This window comes from Rhea pennata, chromosome 25, assembly GCF_028389875.1.
Source record: "Rhea pennata isolate bPtePen1 chromosome 25, bPtePen1.pri, whole genome shotgun sequence".
Classification (NCBI taxonomy): domain Eukaryota; kingdom Metazoa; phylum Chordata; class Aves; order Rheiformes; family Rheidae; genus Rhea; species Rhea pennata.
In genome coordinates, this window is record NC_084687.1 from 4,708,245 (window position 1) to 4,727,480 (window position 19,236).

The 19,236-nt window shown below is 47.6% G+C and overlaps 3 protein-coding genes across 4 annotated transcripts in view; 1 reads left to right on the forward strand and 2 right to left on the reverse strand.

The window, feature by feature from the left end:
- The window catches only part of CCND3 (cyclin D3), a 51,087-nt gene extending 42,456 nt beyond the window's left edge, over positions 1-8,631 (reverse strand). Inside the window, exon 1 of the mRNA XM_062594999.1 lies at positions 8,524-8,631. The gene's annotated coding sequence lies outside the window, so the exon portion shown is untranslated. The remainder of the gene's footprint in view (positions 1-8,523) is intronic.
- TAF8 (TATA-box binding protein associated factor 8) lies at positions 8,455-13,669 on the forward strand. 2 transcript variants are annotated; one of them, XM_062594997.1, is made up of 8 exons: positions 8,455-8,505; positions 8,853-9,009; positions 9,713-9,811; positions 10,409-10,471; positions 10,938-11,062; positions 11,379-11,526; positions 12,360-12,502; positions 12,978-13,669. In XM_062594997.1, the coding sequence occupies exons 1-8, from the start codon at positions 8,473-8,475 to the stop codon at positions 13,119-13,121; spliced, it is 912 nt and encodes a 303-aa protein (XP_062450981.1). In that variant the 5' UTR covers positions 8,455-8,472; the 3' UTR covers positions 13,122-13,669. The 2 variants fall into 2 exon arrangements, with proteins under 2 accessions (XP_062450981.1, XP_062450978.1); XM_062594994.1 differs by lacking the exon at positions 8,455-8,505 and having other exon boundaries at positions 8,780-9,009.
- Positions 13,670-16,582: 2,913 nt separating this feature from the next.
- On the reverse strand, positions 16,583-19,199 carry CIMAP3 (ciliary microtubule associated protein 3). Its single transcript, XM_062594803.1, has 6 exons — positions 19,175-19,199; positions 18,682-18,824; positions 18,264-18,362; positions 17,476-17,609; positions 17,062-17,194; positions 16,583-16,651 (listed from the first exon to the last, which is right to left on the reverse strand). Exons 1-6 carry the CDS (start codon positions 19,197-19,199, stop codon positions 16,583-16,585), a joined length of 603 nt encoding a protein of 200 aa, XP_062450787.1.
- Between the last annotated feature and the right edge of the window lie 37 nt (positions 19,200-19,236).

Here is a 19,236-nt window from a genome sequence, read left to right on the forward strand (position 1 = left end):
ATGTGGCTCTGCCTCAGAGCGGAGATGGGCTTCCTCTGGTAAGCTGTTAGCCACAGAGAGAAGAGTGCAAAAGACATGCAGGAGACAGACATTGTCCTGGCCTAGCTTCAGTGCTGATGTCTGGTTTATCAGAGAAGTGTCACCCATCTTGCTGTGCAGTACTTCCTCTGAAAGCCTGAAGGTCTGGTCCTCTTCAGAAGCCATTTAAAAGTCAGGCAGACACCTGAGGTGAGGAATGGGCTCAAGCCCCAAGGCAAAAGATGCCAAATGTGGATACAGGGGTCAGCAAACACAGGGATAATTCTGTTTGCTGCAATTAGGCATTGCATTTGCCACTTCTTGGGCAAAGATGAGCAAGGACAAAAAGCAGATTGAGAGTTTGAGAAAGGTTAGAGCCACACTTGTGGCTCTGATTATGTGGCTGTCAGTTGCTTCAATCTCTACTATGGATCACAAAAAAAACCACAAACTTTGGACAGGCTTGATGTCTCCAACTCAAGTCTATCTCATCTTTTCCACGTGGGCAGAACAGACAGGCAGCTGCAGTGACCATATTGATGAATCTTTTGTCTACGAGCACCTTCCTATAATTTAATTAATGGGAGGGAAATTGATTGCTGCACTCGAACAACAGGGAATGTGTTGGAGTTTTCCAGACTCCCTTGTCTACAGCTAATCCTGCTCCTAATGTTTGGTCCAGGAGATCTTACCAGCACAGGCCATTAAGCTCAGTTTCCTCTTTTAGTCTCTAACAGTCAGGGAGGGGAGTGAAGATTGTGTTAACTGGGGACAGGACAGGGTGGGGCTGGACTTTTGCCCTAGAAGGGGATGTGGACCTGCACCTTAGAGAGTCTGTTGAGACTGCTGATCAAGAAACATCTTGCAGGAAGACAAGGGTAGACAAACTCCTTGAACATGGACAAGAAAGCAGGAAAAAAAATTCCACAGAACCAGAGACAGGTCAGAGATATGTCTCTGCTCATTATTATTAATTATTAAGCAACAGTAACAGGCTCATACTGCAACAGAAACAAAACTACAGATGAGCTCTGTCCGGGCAGGGCCTAAGAGCTGACTGTCTGCGACTCACCCATGCCAGGGGCAAGGCAGAGGCAATGTATCTCTTTTCCCAGGGTCCTTCTCTAGCTAATCCAGTTACACCTAGTATCTGGGCTGTCCAAAGCAGCTGTGGACACTTTGCTGAAGGCAGGGATGGGAGGCAGAATGACATCATGTGGATAGGACAGGATGGCGTGGAAAGTTTGATATCTCCAGCATAGAAGGAAAGGTGAGGACTGCTTGTATCTTACAGACTGCTTGGTCTGTAAGATCTGGACTGGACAGCATCCCCCGAACCCAGCGCTGTTCCTCTGCCTGCTGTTTCAGGCAGAGGAACATTTGCTGTTCTCTGGAAAGTAAACCTTAGATCTAACTGATGACATAGAAGCCAACCTAGTCCATCCCCTCATAACCTCCATCCCCTCCATTCAGACAAAGGAAGGGAACAGAATGGAGTAGAATAGCCACTGAGTCACCGATGAGGCTGGACAAACATACCAGAGATCTGCAGTAGTTCTCAGCAGCAGAGGCCCTGGACAGCCTAGAGGTGTGGGCTTACATGCTTGGTGGATTAGACATGGCACTGACTCAGAAACACAGCTATGAGCTGCTGGTGGAATGGGGGGGGAACAGCTTTTACATGAGCTAAATAATGTTGAAATAAAAAGTCCAGAATGTATGCATCTCCCCAGGGCCCACCAGTAAAGATGATCTCTGTCCTTCCAGTTTGGCCAAATGCAGCTCCTGAGACTTCCTTGGTGTTGTAGGCTCATCTTTAAGGCGCGTAACTTGCAGACAAGAGATCCTGGACACATCCTATCCATGATCTCAGCAGTAAGGGTGGAGGAAATCTGTCTGTGATGGCAGCGGGGAGAGGCAGGGACCCTTCGGAGTCTAGTTCCAGCACTGACTCTGCCTACTGTGTATCCCTACTTTGGATCCCTGACATGTTGGAGAGTTTTCTGCACCCTTGAAAAGCCTAATTAAATTGCCCTATGAAGAGATGCATCTTATTTCCTGCTTTAACTGTGCAGATCTGCACTTCCAGCACCTGGATCTTGTTATTCCTGTCTGTTAGATCAAAGAGCCCTCTACTATCAGACACCTTCTCCCCTTTTAGCTATTTATAGCTCCAGCTAAAAGGCTTCAAGCTTTATTCCAAGAAACACTGACTGGAATGCCTAACTCACGCGTTTTGAGATATATTTTGCATTCTGCAAACTTTTCTGCACCTCTCTGCGCATTTTACATCTCCTTTTTGAAATGTGGACTTTAGAAGTCCAGCTGTGAACCCCCAGGGCTATCCAGAGAGCTTATCCCCATCCCTACTCTTTGCTACTAGCCAAGGCAGGGCAGCCCTTACTGCCAAGGCATCAACACAGCCTCTTCTACCAAACAAAGCTGGCAAAAAATCTGCACGGGTATTACTTCCAGAAACTTCAGTTAATGCACATGTCTACAACCAACAGTAACACCACTGCTATTTTAGAGAGAATAATAGTTACATTGTAAAAAATATAAATAACACCTGTCAAAATAAATAATAATAATAATAAAAAATAAATAAATGACAACAGTGAAGTGGCTATAAACTCCCTGCACTTGGCTCACCATTTCTGCAAGGCATAAGCCAATTTCACCAGGAAAGAAAAAAAGTTCTCAGATGTGCAGTTTATTCTCTCCTTCCCAGCAGCAGCTTCCTCTGAATATCAAGTGCTTGCCACTGTTAGAAACCGCATGACGAAAGAAATTCAGCTCTGGTCAGCCAGGGAATTTGGAGCTTTTCAGCAACAAATGGCTGCAGGAAGATTTTGGATGGGGTCCTGACAGCTAAAGGGTGCGGAAGTCTGTAAATGAATTCATTGTTGGTGGTTCTAGTGTCTGAAATAAGAAGTTGTCTGGGAATAAGGACACACTGGTCATGACCTGCCCTCTGGTGGCAATGGCACCAGGGTGGCTTTGGGCACACCAGGAGGCAGTAGCACCCTGCGGGCGGTGCACCCAGGGTGGCAGCAAGCAGGGAGGGCAGGTGCCTTCTTTGGGCATCTCCCAGACTTCTCCACACACGGCCGTGCTCCAAAAGACAGGACAAATGGGAGGAAGTTGCCTTGTCTCAGGGCCTTGTGCTGCAGAAACATCAACCTCCCTCACTTGCCCCGGTCCTGTCTCCAAGGCGTATGTTTGCTCTCTGGCGAGCCAGAGACACAGCAAAATTTAAGAGCACAAAGGGACATTAGATCAGTTAGCCTGATTTCCAGTCTAACACATGCTGCAAAATTTCTCTGCTATACTGAGCTCAGTAATTTCCATCTGACTAACCATATCTCTCAAAGTCATGATTTGAAAACACCAAGGTCATATAGCTAGAGTCTTCTGCAGTCTCTTCTCTGTCAGCGTCTGAGCACCTCCCAGGCTTAAAATGACAACGCCTTGGGCTTTCCATAACCAAAGAGTCCAGAGTCATCAGTTCCTGTCATTCTTTTCAAACAAGAATTTCATTAAGCTTCACAGCTACCCCTGTGGGATTGTAAGTACCAGAATAACTGTTCAGCTCTGTCACCATGAGGTTAACGTGTTCTTGTCCAGGGTCACACAACTGTTCAGCATCAATGGACCTGGGAATCCTAACTCCCACCTCTTCTTTGAAATAATCTGCATATGATTCAGTCAGACACAGTAAAAGCATGTGAACTTTTTTTTTCCTTTTTCAATTTGACACCCATCTGATTTTTTTTTTTAAAAGAAAAAAAAAAAAAACTTGTTGCTAAAATGGGAAACCAGAGGAAATGTTTCAGTCTTTGGGGAAAAAAAAAACAGCATGCCCTGGAAGGCACACAGACTATCACCATCCTGTGTTTTTGTGCTTTTGCTGCCAGGTTACCGATTTCACAGGGCTCCAGAGGAAACTGGCACATTAAGTTGGCAGATTCTTCCCGTGGCAATGTCATCATGGTCTCGGTTATATGGATATTTGCTTCCATCTAGGGAGGCAAAAAGTGCTGGTGTGGCTCCACTTACTTCCAATTTCTGTCCCTTTCAAATTGGATCTTTGGCCACATCTTTTTAAATACCACTGAGAAGTGCTCTCATTTTTAGCTAGTCCCCTCCTGGCTTGGCTAGCTAGTCTCCTCTAGTGGCTGCTACCAGTTACTTGAGAGGAACATGCAAGAAAGCCTGAAATCCTTGAGTAACTGGACCTTTATGGAAGATTTTCCCTCCCACACCATTGGTCAGAGGGAAGCTGTGGCATATGGGAAGAATTACATACTCCTACTGCAAAAAGGGGGTTTAGGCCCCTAATTCTAGGACTATCTGCAAATATTTACACCAGTGGATTTCTGCCAGGCTGCTGGATACTCTGCTTTTGGCGGAGTCAGACAGACTGCACTGCTACAGCATGCAGGAAGGGGAGAGCTTTCCAGAAGAGCTTTGCCACCAAGAAAAATATTTTAATCTCTGATGGAGCTTTCCATCAATAGCTCTGAAAGTCTTTCAGAAGGAATGTCCATACTCACAGCTGGGAAATGAGATGCAGAAGAGCAAAGACGCTTGCCTACAGTTACTCAGCAGGCTGGCTGAGTATGAGCAGGATCTAAGCCAGAGTAACACAACACATTGCCCATTAACTACAGCACCCAGCTTCCTCTGCCATCCCTCACTGCAGGGCTTTCCCCTTACTGAACCAAAAATCCCCTGGAGTGCAAAGAGCTACAGACTTCAGTGGCAGTTTTGTTTTCCAAATATGTCTGCAAAGTGGTTTGGAAAGGCAGAAAAAAGAATATTCCCAAGAGAGTAAAGAAAACAGCCAGCACAGGGCTGTGAAAGAGTCTGTTATTTACACAACAGCTCCCCAACGTGAATAAATCAGGTAATGCAGTGCACACGGGGAAAGCTGAACGGTCGCGTTCAGAAGAGCATCCACAGGGCAGGACAGGGCAAATAGCTCAGCTGGAGCAGGAAATACAGGCTCATGCTGGAAATTCAGCAGCTTCCTTTGCAGCCGCCCATCACTGTGGGGGGAACTCAGGACAGGAGACAGTGAGGACTAGGGGGGCCCTCAAGATCTGTGGCTGCTCACCCGGCTGAGCAGACACCCGAATTAGGAAAGTGGCAGGAACTTGCAAGAGCGGTGGGCCTTGTCTGGGTGCACACGCTTGTGCAGCCACATGTGAAGGAGGGCAGCCTGCTGGTTGTGTCCGTGTCCTGGCAGGAAGATACCTCAGCTGAGGAAGGAGCGTGCATCTAGGGAAAAGACCTCGAAGACTGTCTGAGCTGAGACAGCCAGTTTGGAGCCCAGCTATGCTGATTGCCTGGCATCCATCTGCTCTTGGCCATTGTGCGGATGCACGAAAGAGGCAGGTGCAGAAAGGTTTACATCTGGCAACTTGGTCTGACATCTCAGCTGACCCTGCTTCAAGCAGAAGAGTGGACTAGAGACCTCCTGAAGTTCCTGCCAGGCTGAATTATCCCATGAAATACCTGACCCTTCATGAGAATCCAGCCTCAGTTAGAGTGGATTCCCTTAGCAATGCTGGGGGTGGGAGGAGAGCTGGGCACTTCAGAAAGATCTAAAACAACTAGTATACAGAGGCAGGAGCTGGGAATTGCTGACAGTAGTGGTGGGAGTCTGAAATCTTGCCTCTGCAGGGCTCCCTCTTCTTTCCTACAACAACTAAAGGAAGAAGAATGGTGCCCATGCTTTTTGTAACTTCACAGTGTTTGTGCTTCTCACCTCCTGGAAGAGTGTGCCCAGGCTGCTCAGGAGGAGAGTGGATGCCTTCCATCCACATGAATGGAAATAAGCCCTGCCCCAAAAGACTTCAAGATCACCTGGGGCAGAGAGAGGCTGTGTGGCTCTACAGACTAATGGTTAGGGCAGATCCCTGGCTCCAGGGTAGGAGAAAGGGTTCTGGGTTTCAGTCCCTCTTCTTCAGGATTGTTTCTGTATTTCACATGAAGCAGTTATTGGTTAAATGCATAAAAACTCCTGAAGGCAGGATTGTTTCTTTCTGGGAAAATGCTGTAAATAACAGGTTGAAAGACAACATTACGAAGTATTGGGGATGAAAACAAGAAAAGGCCGTCCTCTGGCCTCATGCAATTAAATAGCCAGGAGTCAGGGATTAATTGTAATGCTCTGCACTGATATTGCACCCCTCACACAAAAATCTAAGTGAAAAATTTCTCAGGGCCCCTACTTGCCTGGTATCTTTCTTTAGCAGACTTTGGAGTCTATTTGCACACCACTAAGGATTATATGGCTAGCCTATTATGAGGAGAAAATGCCACCTCATTCAGTACTCTGATGCACATGATAATTCATCAGCAAAAGCACCTGTCCACACTTACTTCCTAATGTGTTTGTTCCTTGGATTTGCTACAAAAGTGACCATAGATTGGTTGAATTATCTTGATGGCACACAGACTGAGGAGTGCAGCGCTCCCCGTGGTATCACGCATGGTACCTACAAGTCTGAAATTCCACCATTGCCCCTATGCACATTTCCAGCTCAGCTTGGTCCAGTCTTTTCACTACAGACAGCAACACTGCACTTTTTATCCAGACTTGCCAAGTTCTTACTCCTCTTCTCATCCAAACAATTTGGGTGAGGCATGTGTGAAGAGTTAACTAGCAGAATTCAAACTACCAACATTAAACACTCACAGCTCCCTTCTTTCAGCTTCATCTGGACCATCAGTTTATTCACTAGGGTCCGGACCCCAGAAGTTCCTCAGCTGGAAGCCACAAGGACTCAGCACCTCTGTGAACTCAGCCTTACATCTCCTCTTACCCTGCTAAAGGGCAGAAAGCCTGCCACGCCTCTGCTACAGAAGGGCTGGGCAGAGACAGGCATCCCTGCCGTGGGCTGGAGCAGTGGCTGCTGCGTGGCTTGGCAGGATCTGGAATTCACCCTGGGATTCACACCCTGGAAATTCACCTACACCAACTGCAGTGAGATCCTGCGTCAGTACCACCCCCTTCATACACAATCATTTCAAGGTATTATCAAGATCTTTAATGCAATTACAGTCTGCAAGCCCTCTGCCAACAGTTTTGCCTGTCCCTGAGCCTGTTAAGGTGTAAGATAACACTCTCTTTCAATCTATGAAACTATGTTGCCTCCTACCTTTGATGATCAAGAAATTTGCTTCTGCAGACATGTTTGCTTTGAACAATCCAGCCTCCTTCTTCCGCCACCTCCTTGCTTTCCCTATCTGCTGCTGATTTTGCTGCTATCGCTGATGAAAAGCCAGTGATGTGTGGAAGCCGTGTTGCTATCCAAATCAAATAAGATCAGGACCTTTAATTTCCAGCGTGGCAGCTGTTGTTTACATTGATTTTTTTTTCTCTGAGATGCACTTATTGGTCCTTACTATGTTCTCTCTCTCCCACACATGTACTTAAACAGGAAGCAAGGGGTGGGAGTTGTAGTGTGGGGGTTTCCTGTTCTATGGTTTCAGAAACACTTAACTGATACCAAAGCTTTGATCAAAAGATCTAACACGCAAGCTGAAGTTCAGCTAAAAGTACATATTGCTTACAACAGGAAAACCTGAAATGTTCCCACAGTTACAGGGCTCTTGGCACGTGGTTGGTACTTTTCATGCTTTTTTAGGAAAAAAAAATGAATGGAAACACAGATTACGCTAGACCAACTGGAAGTCACAGAAAGCAGGTTTTGCTTTCCTGGCTCTTTTTCATGGACCCTTTAGAAGCAGCTGAAGGCACATCCCCCAGGGTACCCAGGCCACAAGTGGGAAACCACAACGCTGATGCATCTCAGGAGATAAATAAGTGTTCTTCTGAACTTTAGAACAAGGTGTTCTGAACTTGAGACCTCAGCTCCCAGGGCTGTAGCTGGCAGGGACAGTGGCTGCGGCCGGCGCTCCGGGCCCGCATGCGAGAGCTCTGACAGCATCACGCGGGCGGACTCGGGGGCGCGCAAAACCACGCGTGGGGGGGGGGGGGCGCGAGCACGCAGGTGTGCAGCGTGCAGCGGACCGCGGGCCAGCGAGGCTCTTGCTCTGCCACCCCGCAGAGCCCCACGGGGCCCCGGTGGGCCAGGCACGAGGGCTACATGGGACCTCCGGGGGGGGAGGGGGAAGGTAGCGGCGCCACGGGCCCAGGGGACCCCCGTGGTCCCCCGGGGCCGCCGCCGGCCCGGCCCTCCACGCACTCGAGCAGGCAGCCCCGGCACCCTGATGGCCCCGCCCCCGCGCCCCGCCGGCCCCGCCCCTCCGCCCCGCCCCCGCGCCCTGACGGCCCCGCCCCCTCCGCCCCGCCCCCGCCGCGCCCCGCCCCTCCCTCCCGTCACTACAAATCCCACAATGCCCCGCGCGCGCGCCTCACCACAGCTCCCCCTCCCCGCCCTCCCCCCTTGGCGCACGCGCACAGCCTCATATGGCTCCAAGATGGCCGAGACCGCGGCCGGCGGCTCCGGCACGGTAACGGCGGCTCCTTACCGGCGCGCGGGGCCGTTGGGGAGGGCGCGCGGCGCGGCGCGGGCGGGCCAAGGGCTCGTTCTCGCCAGCGGCGCCGAGGCGGCCGCGGTCTGCCCGTAGGGCTCGCAGGCGCCGGCTGAAGAGAGGGAGGCGCTGATTGGCTGAAGGGCTGGAGGGGGGCGGGGCTTAGCAGTGACGCTGGATTGGCTGGAGGACCGGGATGGGGGGGGGTACCGGCCCGGAGGGGAGCCCCCCCCCTTGTTCTTAAAGGGGCCGCAGCCCGTTATATGGAGCCCCAGGGAGGGGGCGTCGGGCAGCACTCTGAGCTCGGCGGGGCCGTGTGTCCGCAGAGGTCCGGCAGCAAGCAGCCCACGACGCCGGCGGATAACTACTACCTGGCGCGGCGGCGGACGCTGCAGGTGGTGGTCAGCTCCCTGCTCACCGAGGCCGGCTTCGAGAGCGCCGAGAAGGCCGCCGTGGAGACCCTCACCGAGATGCTGCAGAGCTGTGAGTGGAGTCGCGGCCGCTTCCCCCCGTGCAGCGAGGTCGCGGCGGTGCCCCCGGCGCTTGCTTGTTTCTCGCAGTGCCCCTTCCCGAATTTGCCCTGTTCCGTTTGGCTCGTGCAGGTGGTTTCAGCACGAGTAGAAAGCTGGGCCGGTGCTTGGAGTGTACCCCTGGGCTCGCAGACTTCTGCGGTGGCGAGCAGCTTGCTCGAACTCAGAAGCATTTAATTGTTTTCCTTGGTGAGCATCAGACATCTAAACCGCTTTGGGAACCTGTCCCTGGGTGTGTGAGGTGGGAGTTGCAGCACCATGTATTTCATGGAGATGCCACCAGAATAAATAGAGAAAAGTCCCAGGTAGTTGGTTTGTTTCAGCCTTGAAACTCTACTCCTATGTTTCTGAGTGGTGTGCCCAGGATCTCCAGTTGCATGTTTTGCTGGTTTTGTTTGTGCTTGTGGACTGATATGCCAAACATTTTGCTATTGCACTTATGGAAAACATTTGACTGATCTTTACTGTCTCCATACTTTGCACATGTTTTAAGTTTAAATATGCAAATTATAAGACTGGATTTCAAGAGCTGTTTTTCTTTTCTTAATAGATTTGCTAAAAATAACCTGAAAATCGGGTGTCTAAAGCCAGGATTGGGCTGATATAAATCTGTAGTTACTATCTGGAAAGAATATATGGTGCTATTTCTTTCCCAGATATTTCTGAAATTGGAAGAAGTGCCAAGTCCTACTGTGAACATACAGCCAGAACGCAGCCAACACTCTCTGATATAGTGGTTACGTTAGTTGAAATGGGTGAGTAGCTGACTGGTCTCAGTAATTTCCGCTGCCTGTGTTGCAGAGGATTTGGATGTGTTATCTTGGGAGGAAAATCTTTTCCCCCGTCTTTCTAGTGTTTGTGTGATGCCCACTGTCCTGAGTGAGTATCAGCATCTTCTCAGACGGGCACTGAGCTCAGTGGCTGCAGCCCCATACTGCACATGAGGGGTTTTGGTGTAGCAGAATGGCAGTTTCTTGGGACAGGGGAGAACAACTCTGTGCTACTCTGACACCTGCTCAGCTTGGGGTTGCTTTTTTCCTGCTTTCTATGCATTTGGCTTTCTTCAGCTAGAAATTGCTAAACTTCAGTTCTTGTGGAAATGGCAAAGGCTACTAATGGAACTGAGGATGAGAACAGTCCAGCTGTTCAGGGAAGGGCCTTATTTAGGTGCTCAACTCTCTCTGTTGTGGATCCAGTAAAAATGTAAACAGTGCACAATTTTCATTCATATGTACAGCAGAGCCCTTGGCAAAATTCTGCCTGACTTCTTTCTGAATGGAATAAGGCCTAGGAGGAGGAATTTTTGACAGGACAAACTCCTGATGTGATTTCTGTTTCCTTTTCTGTTTCAGGGTTCAATGTAGAAACACTTCCCGCATATGCCAAGCGTTCCCAGAGAATGGTCATCACTGCCCGTACGTGGGAGAGCTCTTCTCTTTGTACCTAGGAAATTGGAAATAATTTGGTGTTCCCATCTGGCATCCAGAAAGCCCATGCTCCTTGGATGAGTGATGCAGTGTATTGCTTCTGGATGTGCAGCTCACGTTAAAGGATTTCTGTAATGACTATGTAATCAGTGAAGGAAGGATACCCTCCAACAAATCGGCATCAGTTGCCTTTCCTTTAGCATCCTTATTGCTCACAAAACTCTGAAGATGGTTTTGTTTTCCATGTACAGGAGAGAGGGCTTGAGTAACCCTCGTTCCCTTGTAGGATGCCAGACATGGCCGTAAGTGACTGTTGCTTATGGGAAATACTCTGTTCCTTTTACAGGACCTAGAATCATGGGTCACAGCTCAGTGTAGGTTAGCACTTCTTTATGCCTGATACTTGACAGAATGATGCTGGCTGATCTGTTTGTGCATGTTTTTTGAACTGTAGCTCCTGTGACAAACCAACCTGTGACTCCCAAAGCCCTGACAGCTGGACAAAACAAGCCACATCCATCCCATATCCCTGGCCACTTCCCTGAGTTTCCAGATCCTCACACCTACATCAAGACGCCAGTGAGTGAAAAAGACCTATGTGTCATTTGGGGTTTGTCTTAAGTCAATGGCATCAGTAGTTGGTGTATAAGTATTGTTACTATGGTGCTGGTGTTTTTATCCAAGGCATCAGTTCTCCTGACTTCATGCATCGCTTAACATTCGCGAGTCACCCTTGCTGTAGATTTTAGGCTGGCCGACGTGTAGCTCTCTGAAAGGCCGTGCATGTTGAAGGTCTATGTTTGCCTGTAGCTTCTGAATCTTAGTAATGTTTTAAACTTCAGTTGACAGCACTGCATCCAGTAACTGATCTTTTTTCCCCTTCACTGCTCCACAGACCTATCGGGAGCCGGTTTCTGATTATCAGGTCCTACGGGAAAAGGCAGCATCTCAAAGACGCGATGTAGAAAGAGCTCTCACACGCTTCATGGCAAAGACAGGAGAAACACAGAGTCTCTTCAAAGATGATGTTAGCACGTTCCCATGTGAGTTATCTAGGACACTTAGTGCCCAGTTCTCTGGCTGAGTATACCTTTATAGTTCCTGTTACTGCAGGAAGTGAGCACTGGAGGATCGTGTTTTGTTTGCCCTGCCAAGGAAAGGAGGGAAATGAGGAATTTTCTATTATAAACAGGGATGAAGACACAGGGTTCAGAATGAAAGCTAGTTCTGCCAAGTCACAGGTTCCCACCTTAAACAAAGGCTTATCCTTTTTCCTGATGCTGCAGAAGGCCTTGGCTGATAGGTGCTCTATTCCAGGCCTCCTGTGTGCTCCCCCCAATCCTGTCTGATGCTCTGTGTAACTGAGCAAGTCGGTTCCTCTCTCAGTTGCCCTGACATTTCTGTGCTAGTCAGTGATGATGAGCACTGCAGGATTTCCTCTTCTCACAGTCAGGCTTTTGCTCTATTTTGCTGACTGCAAAGCAGTGATGAGAATTTTCACCTTTCCAAAGCTCACAGGGAGCATAGATGTCTAAGGGGGACTAAGTGAAGCTTCTAGAAGTGAGGCAATTGAACTTTTATGAAGGTCAGGAAGGAACTTCTTGTATTTGTATGATGTGCCCTTGATTGGAAACAGAAAAAGGGCTTTGAGTCAGAAAATAGGAAATTAGAGGCTGCCCTTTTTCAGGGCCTCGTATTTCATTCCTGACCCCTGGGAGTGTCAGGAAGAGTGTGTGTGAATGACAGTGAGGGATTGTTTAAAACTTGAACCAGTGGGAGTGTTTGGTCTTTAAGTAATTGATTATCTTTGTGCTTCACACCTCTGAGTTGAGGAGGCTTCTCCCAACTTGCTGACTCTTATTTTCTCCAATCCTAGTGATTGCTGCTAGGCCTTTCACAGTACCCTACCTGACTGCTCTTCTTCCCTCCGAGCTGGAAATGCAGCAAATGGAAGAAACAGATTCGTCTGAACAAGACGATCAGACAGACACAGAGAACCTCCCCCTCCATATGAGCACGGTATGCCCAGCTTCAGAGATCAAGGTCCCTTGGGCCTGACTTTCTTAAACATGAAACCTGATTCTGCTTTGTTTGTCTTCCTTGCAGCTGGGCAGAGTGGGTGGAAAATGGCAATGTGGGTTGCATTTTATAGCACCTCCCCAGGTGTAAATGACTAACACTGTTATGGTTCCCTAATGTTCTGCAGGGTGCACTGTGTAATGAGGTTATTTGATGCTGGATCATGTTTTTTCAGGGAAACCTTCATTTCAGTGTTAGAGGAGAGAGGACTCTCATAAGATCTCACACTGTTCTCAGAGAGATCTACCTGTGTCAGAAATCAGAAGTCTGCACTTTTAATGCAGCGCCTTGTGTGCTCCAGTTTGCGTTGACTGCTTCTTACCTCTTTTGCCCATAGGCTCTGTAGTGTTTGAACTCCTAAACCATTTCTAGCCTAACGCCTAACTTTATTTATGCTTCTATTTTTGTGTAACAGGATGATTCAGGACCTGAAAAAGAAAATGCTTCAGTGCTACAGCAGAACACCTCCCTACCAGGCAGCCGGAATGGGGAGGACAATGTGATTGACAACCCTTACCTCCGGCCAGTGAAAAAGCCCAAGATCCGCAGAAAGAAGTGAAGTGTAGCTAGCTGACTGCTCAGAGGAAGTGGAGCCCAGTTCTCTGGCTGTCCTGGCAGATCACCTCTGCTGCTGTGGGTGAGGGGCATGACAGGAGACAGAAGAGGCAATCAGGCTGGTAGAGTGGCAGAAGCAGAAATATGATCTCTCTCTCTCTCCTACACTCTCATCCTGGTTTGAAATGCTCCCTCTTCCCCTCCACTCCTGCTGACTTGGAATGGTGAATCGTCAATTCTTAAAAGCGTTGGAGGCCACTTGGTTACAGATAGGAACTGTTCCTTCTCTTTGACTGGCTTTACTCTCTAAGGAGAAAGGGCACAAGGGTTCTTGCTGCTTAGTGCTTCCCAGCAGGCACTACAGAATACACGGGCATAATTTGTTTGTGTCTGTCTCACAGATTAGAAGAGAATCTTCTGCAATTGACCTCGTCTGGCCTTACAATCTAAGGAGCATGTGTAACAGAGACAGAAAAAGCCTAGAGAGGTTTTCTGTTTTTAAAATGTCTGTATTGTTGGCAGGTGAAAGCAAATAGACTCTTCTTTTATAAACTGAAGGCGTCTGATATCTTGGTAAGAGAACAAAGTGTAAATACAGAGCTAAGATGGCTTTTTATGTTCACTTTTCTGACTGCAGCTGCACTTCTAACTTAAAAGCACTAAGTGTAGTGTTTACACTGCCCTGCTTTCAGATTGTTTTTTAGCAGTATGAATGGTAAGATTTAACAGCTGCTTCAGGCCATTTTTCAGTTCCATTGTTAGTTTCAACACAGCACAAATCCTTTGAGACTTCATGCCTTCGCCAGCTATTTGAAAGATGCTGTGCTGAAAACCTTGGAATATGAAATAAAGCTGTATTGATTACAGTCCACAGGGCCATTCTGTTGATCACACTTTTTTATTTTGTTCTTTCTCAGATATGGGCTTTTATCTACAGAATTCTCCCCCTACTCCCCTGCCTTCTACCCCTGTCCTAAGCATAAGCTTCCTTTTCAGCAGTGAAAACGAACTATGATGAGAGTATTGTAATCATTAGCTGGTTTTGGAGGCCTTTCCTTTAATCATCTTTCAACCTTGGGCAAAATACAGGTTGACTTCCTTTGACAAAAGGCTCCTGTTTGGTCCAGGCTCCCAAGCATGATTAAATGAGGTGGATTCAGTAGTCCCTACTACCACTCAGCTTTTTCTCATTCATGCTAGTTTAAAATCTCTTTATGCAGTAGTTAAGACTACATCTTTCTTGTAGATCAAACATGGTCCTGAGAGGCAGCAAAGGCTATGAAACTGCCTGCTACAAATTGCCAGACTACTTTTTGCTTCCCAGAATAATAGCTAAGTGCAGGAAGTCTGTTGCAGTCAAGGGGTAGATAAAAGTTATGTGTATATGTGTTCACCTCAGTTCAGTTAAACAGTTCTCGCAGGCCTCCCTCTTCCCCAGGTGGCATCACTCAGGGAGGAGGTAGAAAAGGAGGAGGAATTGTTTCAGTGGAAACAGGCATTCTTGCCAAACAATCTGAAATGACATCTCTAGCAAGAGTCCTGCGTGTGCCATTGTCATTCCTGCTGGTGCCTTGGTTGTACAGAATAATGAATGTACAGAGATACATTGTGTATGTATGTGTATATAAAAACTTATATCTATTTTTCTTTACTTGAATTATGCATTTTTCGTAATTACAAAATCCCTCGCTGGGTAGGGGAAAAATGTAGAGTGAAAATAGTAATTTTTATGTTCATAATAAAATTTCTTTTATGTCCTACAAGGAAAACTGATTGAGTCCTTGGAATTTGGAAAGAGTGGAAAAGCATGTGAATGGAGCCCAGCTATGTGTTCACTTGGGTCTTGGCAGAGCTCTTGCAGAGCATTCAGGAGTCTTGTTCTTCCCTCTGCATCTCTTCCTTACGCCACACAAGACTTGGCAGCTGAGAAAGTTGGGATTTTCCTAACACAAACTTTGTTTCATTAGAAATATGCTCGCTGAAGACAAAGTGCCTATTGAGGTATCATCAATTTTGTAAAAACTTCATTAGATGGTTTTTCCAATCACAAGTGGAACATTTGGTGGAGAAGGGTTGCAGAATTCTAGGTACTGCTTTTACATCTTTCTTTCATACACATCTATTTTTTTCCTAATTAGAAAATGAGATAGAGGGAGGTGAGATACGCAGCATCAGCCATGAAGACGGTGGTGGACCTGGAAACAACCATAAAAGCCAGGCCTTAGGAGAATAGCTTCCAGTGAGTCATGCTTTCACCTTTGAAAGGTTGTCCCAAAAGAGCAAATGAGAATCAGCAACTGCATCCCTTCTGGACAGCTGCAACTGCAAAGTAGCCTCTTGTGGTTGTAAGGGAAGGGGCCAATGTGTAGAGGGAAAAAAGGCTTTGAGCAGCTGTTGCAGTGGGACAGAAAGTGGGAAACCAGAAGAATGTATTTTGGTTGTGTTATTGAAATCACACTACATGTGAAATTGCTACAGAAACGGCTAAAGAGCTACAGAAATTATGAAGTCTGCTTTGTGATCAGTGGCTAGATTGAATATTGCTTGTTATTAATATTCCCCTGAGATGTGCAGGTATGGGCATGTATGTGTGCATGAAGGTATGTCTATATAGGTCCTAAGGTCTGAGTTGTACATTACAAAAACAAATGATGATCAGACCAGGACCTTTCTGTTTCAGATGACACTTGTTTTCATGGCCATGTTCTTCACGAGCAGCGCGAAGCTTGCTCTATGCTCAGAAACGACTTCCTCACGTCAGTAGGTACAAAGCTAAGAGTGCAGAAGCACATCTTGCAGGCCATCTGGTCTGTCTTTTTCCAGCACAGTACTCTTCGCCTGGGATATATTACTGCGTGCTGATTTAAAATTGTTGTGGACTGTGCTTTATTCTCTTTTCACAGATGTGTTTTCTGAAGGCTCATGGTGGAGGAGCTATGGTCTGGGCCCCTGGCAGGGGTGACTTTCGTGACTCTTTCAGCGGAGCGAGAAGCTACCTGCTGCTCTTGAGGTTGAAGTCTTCACCTCTCCCAGGTGAAGACTGGCAGCGCTGCCGATTTGGCGTCTCTGTGGTGCTGGCGAGGGGTAGATTTGGGGGGGGGGGAAGCCCCCTGTGTTGGTACGGGGGTGGGGAGGGAGGGTAGCCATTTTGGTGAGGGCCGCGCTGTGAGGCGTCTCCATGGCGACGCAGAGAAGATGGCGGCCGCAGAGGCAGGCCGCAGAGGGCCCGCTTGGCCAAGTCCCACAGGCCGGGGGCACCCACTGCTCTTCCCCTCCTTGCTGGCCTTTTTTTCCATAAATAGATGGCATGATACCAGGTAAGCACAGGCAGAAGTGACAAATGCCTCTTTTTGAAGAGATTTTATTTTGGGAGGCAGAGTGGTGTGGACAAATGTCTCCAGAAGAGCAGGGGGTTTGGGAAGAAGCCCGAGGCGGCTGCCGGAGCGGGAAGGGGGGTGTTGCGGCTCAGCCGTAGTACAAGCTCAGGTAGGCTATCCGGTTCCGATGTTTCCTGAATTCCCTGTCAGCGATCAGCTAGAAGAAAACCAATATCCATTAGATGTTCCTCAATGCATCGCTCTGCCAGGACTCAGTAGGAAATAGCTTTCATACCCCTTAACCAATATTTTAAGTTGGAACGTTTTCCTCCCTGGTGAGCTGCACAGAAAAGTCTCTTGCTGTTTGGCTGCAATCTTAATTCTAGAGCAAACTTCCTGATGGAAGTTTTTTTTTTTCCCCCAGAGGGCTGTAGCCAGTTTCACCACACTTGGTTTCAGCAAAGGGGTTTATCTGATAGAAAAATAGCCATGGGGCTTGTGTCCCAGGCTAGTACAGCCACACATCCAGCAGGACAGTGAGGAAAGGATGACAAAATGTTTTTAAGCAATCATCTGATTTCCTTTGTCAGTAGTAGTCTGCAGGGAATCCCATCCCCTTATCCCTGCCGATATGTTCGATACCTCTGCTTTTAGTGTCCTCTTCACTGGCATTGGCACTGAAGACCAATCTGGAGACCCAAACTTCATCGGCCAGGTGATTTTTTTGTGTAACAGCTTGTCTGCTTCGTAAGTTCCAGGTCTAAAAGGTTTAAGCACAATATCATTTCTCTAACAGGAGCGTGATGTTTGTGATATGCTAATTTACCAGTCCTACCTTAATCCATGGGAGAAATGTATGTTGTGGTCTTCTAGTCATCCTGCTAGGTAAAAAAGACTAAACCGTGTACTTGCAGAGGGATTTTTCAAACATACAAAGGGTTACTGGGAACACAGTTGCCTATCTCCCATTTGTACCTTAGTATTTGTCTCTGCTAGTGCTCCTGCTAGTTACTAAAGCTGTAAGAAAATGAGTTATGTTACCCAGGGAAAAATTCTCTATCCAAAGGCTTATCTGGAAATCGTGGTGATTTAATGGAAAATGGGGCATAGGCAGGCTGATATTTTCTCTCTCTCTTCCACCATGACTGGTACATTCCAGGGCCAGGAGTCACAGTCTGTAAAAGAGAAAATTTCAATACAGAAGATTTTATGTTCCACAAAACATTCCTAAGTGGTCTGATCAGCAGCCAGCTGGATATTATAGAACTGCTGTTCAATTAATACTCTGGATACTCTGCTAGTGTAAAAACAGCAGAACAAGTCAAATAGGCACTCGCTATTGCTTACCCAATGTGTGTGTGGAAGTAAAGAGTACGTGTATGACTCTAGGCTCAGCACAGGAATTTACCTGCCCCTAGGTTACGTATAGGGAGATCTATGATTACTATACATTTGGTTTGTATTTGCCTGTCTGCTAAGGGCACAGATATTGAAAAGAGGACTGGTTTTCCAAATCTTTCTCATTCTCCAGCAGAGTTTGTTTCTGGAAAAAAAAAAGCCTCACAACCAATGAAAGTGAGAATAAAAAGTGAGAGCAACGGATGTCTGCAGGGGATGGAAGACTCCTGAGGGACTTCTCTGGTCCCCACAGGCGGCTGCATCATTTCAGTTCTCTTTCTCAAGTGGAACTGAAGCAATGCGTGGAGCTCATGCTGTGCACAAGTGACATGCACTCCCAGCAAATGCGATCAAAACTGGTAGTGTATGGTGGGAACAGGCTACAAATTCTAAAGCTGTGGCTCTGCCACTTTGAAGAGTGCTCTTCTTACCTGTGGCTCTGGTATGAAACGTTGAGCTGTTCTTGCTCCTATCACATAGCCTCTCTTGCTTTGTGGCTTGTGAGCCAAGGAGTATACCAGGCTGCTTTTCTGTGATTCAAAAGCAGAAACATCTTACGTTTGCAACAGGGGAAGGCCAGAACTTCTGTACTTGAGCAATCTCTCTAAATTCTCTGATTTCTCACACATTTATATTGCTAGGGCACTTTAGGACCTTGAAGACTAGTACATCTAGTTGTAATTTTTCCAGGATGAGAATGTCTTTTCCTAGGTATCTGCATAGACCATGTAAAATGACTTTGCAGGACAGGTGGTGGGGATGCCGTATCTGGCTGACCATAGTCCTATTGCTCTTATACCGTATGTCTGCTGTAAAGGAAAAACTCATTATAAAAGCTGAAAAACTCACCCTGTGATTCTGATAACAGCCTGGCCCAAGCCAAGGGTCTCCCCTGATAGGTATCATCTGGATCCCCAGCCTGTCTGGTGCATAGTGGAGAGGGAATAATTTTCGCTCTTGACATGATCCAAAGGAAATCTGCTTCTGCACACCTGTGAGGCCAGGAGAGGGAAATGCCACCTGTGTGATTCATCCCTGGGGAGACAACATCTTAACTGCTTCTCCTCATTTCCAAGTGTGCTCTGTTTCATGAAGTGAAGCATCTTCCCATCTCCCAGCTGGTAATTTCCCCTGCCCGCAGACAGTTATGAGGAGACAGCCCTTCGGGGAGCTGTTCCCTTCTGCCACAAAGGCCTCTCTGTCACCAGCCTGAGCAAAGAGGTGCCTTGTGGACCAGTTGTGGGGCAGATAGCTGGGGGAGCATGATGCCTCCAGGAAGCTGTGTGAGAGGAAAAGCCCTCCTGCCCGTAGCCCCCATCAATGTGTGCCTTGCACGGCTCACCTGTCAGCTCCCACTCGTCAATCATGCTGCCTGTGAGCTTGCGCAGAGGTGTTAGGATATGT

Coding starts and splice junctions, on each gene's coding strand:
- TAF8 (XM_062594994.1), top strand. CDS start 8,790: ATGGAGCCCCAGGGAGGGGGCGTCGGGCAGCACTCTGAGCTCGGCGGG. Junction 9,812..10,408: donor GGTTACGTTAGTTGAAATGG/GTGAGTAGCTGA, acceptor TTTCTGTTTCAG/GGTTCAATGTAGAAACACTT. Junction 11,063..11,378: donor ACACCTACATCAAGACGCCA/GTGAGTGAAAAA, acceptor ACTGCTCCACAG/ACCTATCGGGAGCCGGTTTC.
- CIMAP3 (XM_062594803.1), bottom strand. CDS start 19,199: ATGATTGACGAGTGGGAGCTGACAG. Junction 17,610..18,263: donor GTTTCATACCAGAGCCACAG/GTAAGAAGAGCA, acceptor TCTCTTTTACAG/ACTGTGACTCCTGGCCCTGG. Junction 16,652..17,061: donor CAGAGGTATCGAACATATCG/GCAGGGATAAGG, acceptor GTTTTCTTCTAG/CTGATCGCTGACAGGGAATT.